At 36.8% G+C, this 12,346-nt stretch overlaps 1 protein-coding gene across 2 annotated transcripts in view; it reads right to left on the reverse strand.

Moving 5' to 3' along the window:
• Positions 1-4,806: 4,806 nt before the first annotated feature.
• Positions 4,807-12,346, reverse strand: part of LOC311072761 (uncharacterized protein) — an 11,784-nt gene continuing 4,244 nt past the window's right edge. Inside the window, exons 7-12 of one of the 2 annotated variants that reach the window (XM_084097987.1) lie at positions 10,770-10,919; positions 10,251-10,403; positions 9,867-10,019; positions 8,118-8,267; positions 7,764-7,913; positions 4,807-6,322 (exon numbers count right to left, since the gene is read on the reverse strand). In XM_084097987.1, coding sequence (XP_083954113.1) covers positions 6,318-6,322; positions 7,764-7,913; positions 8,118-8,267; positions 9,867-10,019; positions 10,251-10,403; positions 10,770-10,919 — 761 coding nt within the window. In that variant the 3' untranslated portion in view covers positions 4,807-6,317. The remainder of the gene's footprint in view (positions 6,323-7,763; positions 7,914-8,117; positions 8,268-9,866; positions 10,020-10,250; positions 10,404-10,769; positions 10,920-12,346) is intronic. The other variant, XM_084097988.1, reaches the window with a different exon arrangement.

Consider the following 12,346-nt stretch of genomic DNA (forward strand, 5'->3'; position numbering starts at 1 on the left):
CCCACTCTGCATAATGATGAGCCATTCACTCAGGTGTGAAACTGACTGAGCCACAATGCAAGGACAAAAGATGTATTTAGAAGAAGACTTATATTGACCATTTAAGATTTCGCTTACATCTCTCTTGTAAATATGTTTTGCTATTTTATTAAAAATGTTACAATTACAACAATAATTACAATTTCAACAATATTTCAAGTGTACTCTTTCTTTGTAAAAAAAAAAAAAAAAAAGATTATAGGCCTACATTTTATCATGTATTCATTATTTTGAATATAGCCAACATTGGAACATCTAACATCTTAGTCTATGAATTTATTTTTGACAAAAATAGTATTTTTTTTGCAGTTTAATACGTTGCTTATACAAATACATTTTATTTCAACATATTCCAGTCGATTTTTACTCATCTCAGTAGGCTATAGCAAAGCAGTTTATTCTTTCACACACAGACGCGCGATTCATATTTAGGCTAAACAGTCTTTAGAAATATGTCCCCTTCATTCATCTCACAGAAAGGCGAGTCATATTATAGAAATGCGATTCATCTTTTTGCGGTTTACATAGGCCTACACTAACGTTATTCCATAACGTTATTCCACACGTGAGAAAAGAAAACGGCCTACCTCACTCCTCAGCGGAATCTGCTCCTCATTTCAGGAGATATTGCTCCTCATCAGCACTGTTCTGAGGAATCTTTTCTCCATAAGGTAGGCTATAATGTCTCACTCGCGAGGAGTCGTGACGCGCTTTGTTTACAGCTGATGTGGGCGTTTCACAGCTCTGAAATAGTTCTCAGAATTTGCGTTTGAATAGCACGCACTCTCCGGGGAGTGGTCACATTACTGTGAATTAGCTCGTAATGAGCTCGACAGGAGTCGCTCTCTTTTTATACAGATTACAGAAGCTGAGAATATTTGTTTTTTATATAAATGACTTCATTTAAAAGATGCGATCTCAAGCTTTATGCCCGTGGGTCTGTTTGCCTGTTTGACTGAATTTTCGCGGAGTTATAGATCATTTTCGAACGCGTTTCAAATGGGAGTTTACTGACAGAGAGAAGGCAGAAATCGCATCATGTTAATTTTTCTTTATTTGTCAAAAAGCAAAACACTTTATTTTTATTGTGAGTATACAGAAAAAAAATAGAAACTGAACAGGATCGATTGATGTATTACACGAAAATGAAAGATCAAAATTAACAGAGCATTTAGTGTTTATTTTCATTGCTAAAAAAAAAAAACGAGCAAAACGCGCGGGCGCGTTTGTGGTCCCCAGAGGGTTAAATACCAATTTCTAAGCAAAAAGCACAGCACCAAAACTGCTGATGTGAGGCTCTGAACACAGATCTGGCTATTGTAAAACAGCATAATTTAAAGAAATTTCCTCAGCAGACAGGAATAGCACTTTTGGGAGTAGTTCGACTCGGCGCAGTAAAAAGTCACGTTGGTTCTACTTCTAATGACAGAAGTGAGAGGAAGAGGGGGAGAGGATTTTTCAGGCATGACTTTTTACTGTGTCGAGTCGAAGTACTCCCAAAAGTGCTATTCCACCATACATTATAGTTATCCTTTTTAACCCGCTTAGAAAAGCGCCACGTTTTATTTTGTGTCAACATACTTGGTCGTGTAACTACTCGTGTAACTGTTTTTAAATAGGGAAAATGTGGAGGTGTTTGGTCGCTTCTAACTTCATCTCTGTTTGGTACCATTGAATGAACTGGGCTAAGCTAAGTGCTATCAAAGTGTCACCGCGCTCCAGAGCGTTTAAGTGCACGCACTGAGAAGAGAGAGGTATGTATCAACTCGTCTTAGTTAAGGGAATAACAGTTTAATACGAAAAAACGGTGGAGTATCCCTTTAAAGGGTTCATGTAATGGTACATGCACTTTTACAAGTTGATTGTACTGAAATGTGTGTTGACAGTGCCTGTACACAACCATCATAAAATGATAAAAATCCATCCAGTGTTTTTTTTTTTAATCTTCTTATGTTTTCCCCTCTCTCAAATCAAGCCCTTCGATTTTGTGACGTCACAAAATCGACGCCCCTCCCATGATTGTTGATTGACAGCAGCGTTTCAACACAGACCCGCCCTCACTCGTGAGCGAGCTGTCAATCATAGTCCGCGCGGACCAGCACGGTCATTGTTGATACGCTGGAGCACTGTCTATGAGCAGAATGGCATCTAAGCGATTGTGGTGTTCTGTTCTTGGGTGCAATAAGGAACACAGCAGTCATTTTGATGTTCCAAAATCCAAACCGCTGAAGACGAAGTGGCTGAGTTTTGTTTTCGAAGGGAATATACCCCACGATCAACGTCAATGCTTTCATGTTTGCGCGAATCATTTTCACCAGACTGCTTTATAAACGAGGGTCAGTATAAAGCTGGTTTTGCTAAGAAGCTGCTCCTGAAAAAAGGATTGCTACCAACTATTTGTGTTCCTGCTGCACCTCCAGAAGAAGAAGTGAGTGTAACGAGTGTACTCAGGGTACATTACGGCATGTTTTCTATGTACGACGTTCTCAATATAATTCATAATCCCACGTTTATAATGAACAACGCGTTATGGTTATTGTGTTATTGTGTTACAAACGGTGTACGCACAGAACAGAGGGGCGGGGTGAGCAAAGCTCATTATCACAGGGGTTAACCCCCTGAGGTCGGCTGTCGCGCCAGCGCGATAGGCTCGTTTTTTTTCCTTATCAGTGCAACAGAGATGAAAAATACTCTGTTGATTTTGATCTTACATACTTGTGTTTTACATCACTCGATCCTGTTAAGTGTGTATTATTTTTGTGTATACTCACAATAAAAACAAAGTGTTGTGCTTTTTGCCAAATAAAGAAAAATAAACATGATGCGAAATTCATAATCCCACGTTTATAATGAACAACGCGTTATGGTTATTGTGTTATTTTTTTACAAACGGTGTACGCACAGAACAGAGGGGCGGGGTGAGTAAGGCTCATTATCACGGGGGTTAAAGACACATACTGTACACTTAAACGGCGTGCTGAAAACAGAGCTGTTTTTGAGCAGGTAAAATTAGTGTTTTCTTACAATACTAATGTAAATTTTTAATTAAAGTATTACAAACTTTTAATTTAGATTCATATTAGTAAATAATCATATTAGCTTGTACAAAAATGGCATTACATGACCCCTTTAAAGGAGTAGTTCACCCATAAATTAAAATTAGCCCATGATTTACTCACCCTGAAGCTAGTTATCTTAGTCGATAAAGTTTTAAATATGAATATTTTTCTTACACGAACGCATCGCTTCACTTCAGAAGGACTTTATTTATTACCAGCAGTCAGATCTGACCATTATCACTCAGTTTATCTGGCCTTTTTCTTTGCAGAAACATGATCATGATAATGGTCCATGTCTTTGTAAACTAAAACAATTTTTCCTTGATGGCACAAAACCGCAGGTGAAAGCCATCTGCAACAACTATCTGGTGTGGTGGCAAACAAAAGTATATCACTGAATAAGAGACAAATATTCCCAATTGTCTTTGATGAGGTTTATTTTCTTGCAAGGAAAGGCCAGCAGTCATACAGTCACACAGAGTGGATGCAGAGTGTGACCGTGAGGGGAGGGCATCCTTTCTCCTTTATAGTCTTGACTCTCAGAATGTTATTTTTCTTGGCCAATTATAGTATTTCAACCATATGTGGAACATTCTTAGACTTGTTCATCATATGTTATCCTTGAGTGGAGGCCCTCGTGTCACGTACCAACACTCTTTACCATTCCAATACAATTCCATATTAGAATAAGGTTTGTGTGTGCTCTTTTACTGTCACATGATGGTCACACACATCTTAAAGATAAAATGTCTTGCAATTTGTGTAAAGGTTCAAGATTAAACTGTATTTCTCCCTGTCCATTTTCCTTTCAGGGTGATGGCTGCCATTTTTCAGAATCAGGGTCCACAAGGGTCTGGGCCCGCCTGCATCAGCCAGGACACACACATCTTGAAATGTAGGAGATGGGTGTGGAGATAATTCAAGGGGCAATTCACACCTCATAGCACTCATACTGCAGCTCCATGGCCTCTCGGTGTAGCTCCGGAACTAAATTATACACCAGAGATTATGATAGGATAGACACCACCCATCTCTTATACACAAAGATACAAAACACAGCCTCACTACTACAACCTCACAACATCTCTACCTGGCATAGATCATAGGACTATCCAGGGCAAAAGCATTCATAATTTCTTTTCAATTGTGTCAAACAATTTTACAGTGTTACAATTTTGTCAACTTCCTGTATGTAAACACTGTAATATGCATTGGACATGTGCATGGCTATAGTCACACATCAAATGATTTAATTTCTAACCATTCAAATTACACATTGAAATGCAGTGCAACTGGTCTCTTTTAATAAAATATTTATTATGTCCAGCATTGTTGCAAACTAGTAGGACCCACAAAATATGACTAATGACAATACAAATTTAGAGTTAGTTCTGGAATGCAGTCATTTCTATCAATCAACCACACAGTTCCCAGTCAGACCTGCATTATCGAGTGGGACATAGCCTGTACATCAAATGCAGAGAGGATGATTGCAAAAGCTAAACTAGGGATTTTAAATCTCTGTTTCTGTAAGTCTTATTCTCTAATTGACCTGATTTAAACTTTAGGTTTGCATTAATGATTTGCAATTAAAACAACTAATATAGACAATCTTATTTCTATATTTAATAATGTTTTATATTTTAATTATGCATACCGCTGATAAATATACTAGTTATTGAAAATTGTATTGTTATTTTGCTACCTTTCCTTTAATTCATCCAGACAAAGTCTAAATTCCACTGCCATATGGCAGTGGAAGTGAAGATGGTGATCAAATGAGCTCACTAAATATGACTCTGAAAAGGAGATCTTATTTACCACTCACACATGAGTTCATCATGTGTTATTTTATGTTCTTGTGTTTATCTAACAACTCCATTCTCATCTTACAATAACACCAAATTCATCAGTGTGCAATTATTGCATCGTCATTCAGAAGTTGTCCAGGTGTTTCATACGCAATGGAGCGTCGTCAGTGAAATGATTCCTTAACCTGTGGAGATCTGCCCAAACCTTCTGCTTAGATTATGTGATTATATTAAATATTGTTTGTCATTTGCTTTTTGTTTCTGTGGTACTGCTCTCCTCTTTTTGTGTGTTACAGTGACTCCGGCCTGCATCGACATTAAACCTCCCTCAGCGTAGGTGAATTGGGTGGTGTGGCACTGCTGTGTGGTGTGTACTAGAAGGTTGGCACTGAAATGGTGATTCTGAAGGTTCCTTCTTATTTGCGGTGTAGGCTATGCTGTGGGTTTTCTTCTGTGTCTTAAAGGTGGTAGGAGGTCCATAAGAGCAGGCCCGACCCTCTTGCAGTCTTGAGGAGAGCCATTTCCTACTTCTATGGATTCTATTGTTGACACGTTTTAACATTTGATGGTCCGTGTTGTAACAAAATTGTGTTTTATTTTTTATTTTTAATGAACTTTATTTGTTGCCTAGAATCAAGTATTGTGATCTACTAGGGCTCCGACTGCCTTAAGAGGTGGTGTAGTCAGCTTATATTTCTTACACTTACAAGAAATTGTCACAGCAGCTGCTCAAGTGAGCGCTGAGAAAATGGCAGATAGTGTACTACTCCCTGAGGGCGGAAACTATGGTAATACAGGACTGTCAATCAGCAGCAGTGGGCAGGGCCTGAGCAGTATGATGTCAAAAAGGAGTGGGTGGATTTTTATCACTGTAGAGTGATTGGGTTCACACGCTGCCAACACACATTTATGTCCAAAACACAATATAAAAGTGGATTTTGCATAATAGATGCCCTTTAATTTAACCTGGTGTCTCCTAGACACCTACAATTTTGTACTCTATTAGACGTCTCTCCACAGGTCTCTGGAGTTCCACTTCAGCACCATCACTTAGGAATAAATAAGATCTCTAGTGCTCCACTTCAGCACTATCACTTGAGAATAATAGTAAGATCTCTAGTGTCTAACCTGACTGACAGACAGACTCCAAATGATGTCTTTGAATAAGCTTTAATCACTGCCAGGAGGACCTCATATCAATCACAGAGAATACCACCGGCAAAAAGAATACAACAGTTAATATAGGATAGGTACATGACAAAGGTAACATGACTCATTACTTAATTTCTCTAATATGATTAACACTGCATGTACGATCACAGGTGTTGAGCAGCATTTCTGTCCGGCAGGGCACTGACCATCATGGGAACAGTATTCGGCACACACTGGATTCCCTTCAGTTATGCACCTAGACTGTATGGATAGAGATTCAGATTTAGTCTGGCCCTTTAGTGGGATTAAACATCATATGTACATCACAAAACACTCAGGACATGAATAGCTAGTTTTACTTACTGAGTGAATTGCATTGAGTATTATTTATCATCTTTATTAATTTTGTAAAGCCACCCACAGTGTTGGGTAAGTTACTTTAAAAAAGTAATTAGTTATAGTTACTAGTTACTTCTCACAAATAGTAACGTTAGTAACTGAATTACATCATTACAAAAGTAACTAATTACCCGCGAAAGTAACTACTGCGTTACTTAAAAAAAAAAAAAAAAAAGTTTAAATATAAGAAATTTCTTGGATACCCCCAATATGAAATGTTAAGTGAATTAAATGAATTAAATGGACACTAAATAGAACATCATATTATTATAAAACATTGTACACTAATCTACACTATTTTAATGTTGCCGTGGGACAATGTGAGAGACACCTATTAACTTAAATATTTAAATATTATCATTACTATAGTGGAACAACAAAACACAATAGATGGTTTAGAACTTTTAATATTTATTGCACAGACCACAACTGGCCAACAAATAAGTCTAAAAATAAATAATGCTTCTTAAGAAATGTACAATATACATACACATACACTAGTGCATATAATTAAAATGATAAAAAATGGATTCCTCACAATAGTAAGTTTAACAAAAAGTGCTCTCAATATAATACTGAACAGTGTACCAAAATAAATAATAATAATAATAATAATAATAATAGAATCTTTTGGGGGGTTATTTTTATAACCTACAGAGAATGTCATCAGAAGTTATTTTAGCCAAATTCTAGTCGTGTTTGCCGCACGTGTTCACAACTGGTCAAACAAATATTTTCTTTGAACGTTCCCTGCAGGTTGTTTTGGAGTTTGTTATATAAACTAATTAAAACATTGCATATGATACCGTGTACTTGGAGGCCAACTGATTTTTCTTTTGATATTAGAAAACCAAAATCGGGAATAGAGCTTGTTTCCAGTCTATCAGTTAGAAATAGGAGAGCAAAAAGATCCGGTTCTCCGGTTCTCGTGACAGTTCTTGCGTGAACGTTAATAGACCTATTACATACCCAAGTCAATGCATTATTCTTTTCTTTTTGTATTAGTGTTTAAAATATTTAATTTACAACTAATTATATTGATTTAGATCTTAATTTATTACGATTTTTTTTTTAATACTTACTGGGCGAGGCAGCTGACTTACTGCAGCTGATGCAAAGCGTAGGTGAAATTATTGAAGAAATCCCTGTCTAGGCTCTTCCCCGGTACGGGTTGTGTCGAGCCATTCGTTAGTTGTTAACGATAATAAATGTTAACATTAGTTTCATTCATTTGAAACTTTTATGCTTCCATCTGAGGCCATTTCCCTGACGTTGAATATAATATAATATAATATAATAATACCTGTAACTGGAGCCATACACTGAAGTCCACATCCATTGTTGCAGCATTTCTCATTCTTGGGACACTCACGGTCATTGGCACATGGCGCAAAACGTATCCGGGCACACATTTCTGGTTTATATTTTCTCCTTGGACACACTCCTGACTTTACTGTTATACAGACACATGACAGAGAAGCCTTATCACTGAATGCTGAATTAATTTTTCACTGGGGTTTTTGGTTCTTTTGCAGTTGTAGGCTGTAAGGACCTTTGAAATAACTGAAATCATTTGGCCAAGTACATGGACATGTACGTAATGCAGTCAAGACCTGCCTGAAACTACTTTAGCCGTGTGTTTCCCTGAAAATAATACCTGTAACTGGAGCCATACACTGAAGTCCACATCCATTGTTGCAGCATTTCTCATTCTTGGGACACTCACGGTCATTGGCACATGACGCAAAACGTATCCGGGCACACATTTCTGGTTTATATTTTCTCCTTGGACACACTCCTGGCTTTACTGTTATACAGACACATGACAGAGAAGCCAAATCACTGAATGCTGAATTAATTTTTCACTGGGGTTTTTGGTTCTTTTGCAGTTGTAGGCTGTAAGGACCTTTGAAATAACTGAAATCATTTGGCCAAGTACATGGACATGTACGTAATGCAGTCAAGACCTGCCTGAAACTACTTTAGCCGTGTGTTTCCCTGAAAATAATTGCACTCCTTAGAATCTTCGGCAACCAATCAGATTCAAGCATTCAACATCCTATAGTCAGGGGTGCGTTTATAGTTGGGCTGGTCTATGGGGTGCAGAGTAGGCTATGTCAGGCATATGGGCCCAGGATGCTAGGGGGGCCCAAATCACCACTTTGGTCCATTACTTTTTTGTGATTTGGTTTTCTTACATACACAAACATGTTAAATCAGATTCAAACATTCAACAGCCCCGTGGTGAACTTGAAATAATGTAAATGTAAACTAATAAAGTATTTAAATGTATTATTAAATGTAAAAAAAAAAAAGATCATCGCAATAAGTGTAGGATATTGTGATGTCAAAACATTTGGTAGCCTAACTAAACATAATTTTATTAAGTTTAGTGACAACGTTACGATGTGCATGGTGCAGTGACTGGCTACTGGCTACTGCTTATATTATTGCTTGATACAATTTTAATTCAATTCAATTCTTGTGGTTTGATTCCGATCTTGATTCAATATCTCGATCTTGATAATAAATAGTAGATGCATGTTAATTTTTCTCAAGAAAGAAATTCTCACATAATGCTGTAAACAGAGCTCTGTCAGCTGGCATTATTAAAGGCTTAAAATAACAACTCGAATGAAATATAATGCGTTTTTTATTATAATAACTTTTTATTTTTTAATGATACAAGTAAAAATAATAAATATGTAATATAGTGCACATATTTAGCAAAATACTCATTTATAGGCTACTAACACTAAATGTATTATAAAATACTATTTTTTCTAGCCAACTAACATGCTATGGTCATTAAATGGCTTTCCTGAGGTAAATGTGTGACATTGTTCTCCAGCTGTTTTATTGACCTTTTTCCGTGGTTGAAAAACACTGATTGATCGAAAGAATGTATGATGCATTTACATTTCGATAAGTTGTACTGTATCTACCTATTATAGTTTTACTATTAACTAGTAGTAAAGAAAGATGATCGGTTCACGTGCCGCTTGAACAGAGGTGCTACAGCGATGTCACATTTAAAAGCGGCAAAACGGTATTTATTGTCTGAAATTCGTAATAAAATTCACAGAACCTGAGAGCTGAGAATTAGTTTCCTATCATAAGTAACCTGCTCTGTCTTGTCTGTTGGTGTCAGTGTCCTCTTTGCTTGGCGATTTGTCTCTGTGTGAGAAAATGGATGTGTGGCGTGAGAGCGTGTGAAAGGGGTCAATTGCGTGAGTGGCAGCTCTGTGTTTAAGTTGCTAAGAGTGGTTGCTAGGGGTGTTGTCTAGTAATGCATAGAACCGTTGGGTGAAGCGGTCATAGCCGTGTTTTATCGTGAATAAAACACAGCTATTGACCATTCAGAATCAAGGATTGAAACTAACCGTTTTATAATATAATATAATACCTGTAACTGGAGCCGTACACTGACGTCCACCGCATGCAGTTCTGCAGCATTTCTCCTTTTTGGGACACTCACTGTCATCGGCACACAACTCTTCACCCTTCTTGATACACCTTATTTCTTCAAAGTTTGTTCTTGGACACACTCCTGGCTTTACTGTTATACAGACACATGACAGAGAGAAAAAAGAAAAGAAAATTAAAATAACCCTGATATATTGAAGAGCACAGGTGAGGTGACATTTATCACAAGTTTTTATGAAGATTGTTTTAAGTTCACTTAAATTATAAGTTGTTATATTTTTTGAAAGCCTAATACAATTTTAAAATTGATAGCTTTTAATTATACTGTAATGCTGAATGCCTATAATTAAATAAAATATCATACCTGTAACTGGAGCCATACAGTCAAGTCCATTACACATAGTGCTGCAGCATTTCTGATTGTCGGGACACTCACTGTCATCGGCACACAACTCTTCACCCTTCCTCTTACACCTTACTTCTTCATAGTTTGTTCTTGGACACACTCCTGGCTTTACTGTTATCAGACACATGACGGAAAAAAAAAAATAGCCCTTATTTATTGAAGAGCACAGGTAAATGTGATAGTTAATATGAGTTTTTGTGAAGATTGTTTTAAGTTAACTTAAAATTATATTTTTTAAAGCCTAATAAGTGTTAAAATTGATAGCTTTCAATTACACTGTAATGCTGAATGCCTATAATTAATGACTAAAATTAAGAAGAAAAAAAATCAATTTCATAGAGACATCAGGATCAGTATTGGTATCAATAATGCCGTCTTTCATAAAAATATGCCATTATACAAATATTTGAAATGTTGCTTGACCACACATATAATATAATATAATATAATATAATATAATATAATATAATATAATACCTGTATCTGGTGCCATACACTGAAGTCCACATCCATTGCTGCAGCATTTCTCATTCTTGGGACACTCACGGTCATCGGCACACGACACGAAACGTATCCAGGCACACTCTTCTGCTTCATATTTTGTGCTTGGACACACTCCTGGCTTTACTGTTATACAGACACATGACAGAGAAGCCATATCACTGAATGCTGAATTAATTTTTCACAGTAAAAAAAAAAAAAATCCACTGTCACAGTCTTTTTTACAGGGGTTTTTGGTTCTTTTGCTGTTGTTGCTGTAAGGACCTTTGAAATAATGCTGGGTACACACCAAAAGATTTTTTACATCTTATAAGATTTTCAAAATGTGATAGACCACAAACATGAGGACAAAAAATCCTAGATTTAAGCATTTTGCTCCTATAGTGTGTGGTGTGCCATGATAAGACAAAGACAGCACACCACACACGAACAGATTTTCAACCAGAGTCTCAACTGTGAACACAGGAATTCTCGCAAAATGACGCGAGACTTCAGAATAAGCATGGCGGACGATATGCAGGAAGAAATTGCGTTAGTGTTTGGAATGATTTTCACATAAAATTCAAGTGAAAAAAACCCCATTGTACCCACCATTAGCCCATATATAACCTTTTATACAGAAATATATTCATTCTTTATTGTCTTTATTTATTCTTTATTGGATTTATTGTCTCTTTAGAAAAAGTTATAATCCCTCTTTTTTTAATCTTTTTTTTAATTGATTTTAAGAATTACAATTACAGTCAGGGGGGTACAAAGAGTAAAGCCGATAAACAAACAAAAAAAGACATATACATAAACAGTGACAAACTTAAAAGTTAAACAAAAAATTTCAAATGTTTACAGATTGAAATGCACTTTGCAGCTTTCTTATTTTTCAAACCCAATATTGTGTTTAGGTATTGTAAAATGTCTGCTCTTAAAATGAAAAACAAAGGCTTGTTTCCTCCAAATTTACACTTATGAATATTAAATCTTAACACTCAGCTTCCTGCAAGTGTGTGTGTGTGTGTGTGTGTGTGTGAGAATGACCGTGTCTGTCTTCCATCAGCTCGCTTTCTGATTGGATATTGTTTTGTTTCACGTGATAATCTCCAGAACGTGTGCGCGTTTGTCCTCGGGGTTCCCCTCACACATCAGGATTTCTGATCGTAAATATTAAACATGTTGAATATTTACGATTCGCGATCGGAGCGGCTCCGACGTTCTTCCGAGCAGGTTAGGACACTCTTAACACACCTCACACCAAGGGAAAATCTGATAAGATAATCTGTTGAACCATCAAGATAATCGGGACATAACTAGGATTGTCGGAAGGGGGGAAATCGGCCCAAAATCAGCCCGATTATCTTTTGGTGTGTACCCAGCATAACTGAAATCATTTGGCGAAGTGATATAGACATGTAATACGGTCAAGACCTGCCTGGAACTACTTTAGCCGTGTGTTTCCCTGAAAACGCATTCAAATGGAAGGGGGTTCAATTGTGCTTAATTACAGAAAATATGCAATTAATTAGTTAAATTGTATCGATTGATCGCACATAATATGATGT

This window comes from Abramis brama, assembly GCF_963993115.1.
Source record: "Abramis brama genome assembly, chromosome: 22".
Classification (NCBI taxonomy): Eukaryota; Metazoa; Chordata; class Actinopteri; order Cypriniformes; family Leuciscidae; genus Abramis; species Abramis brama.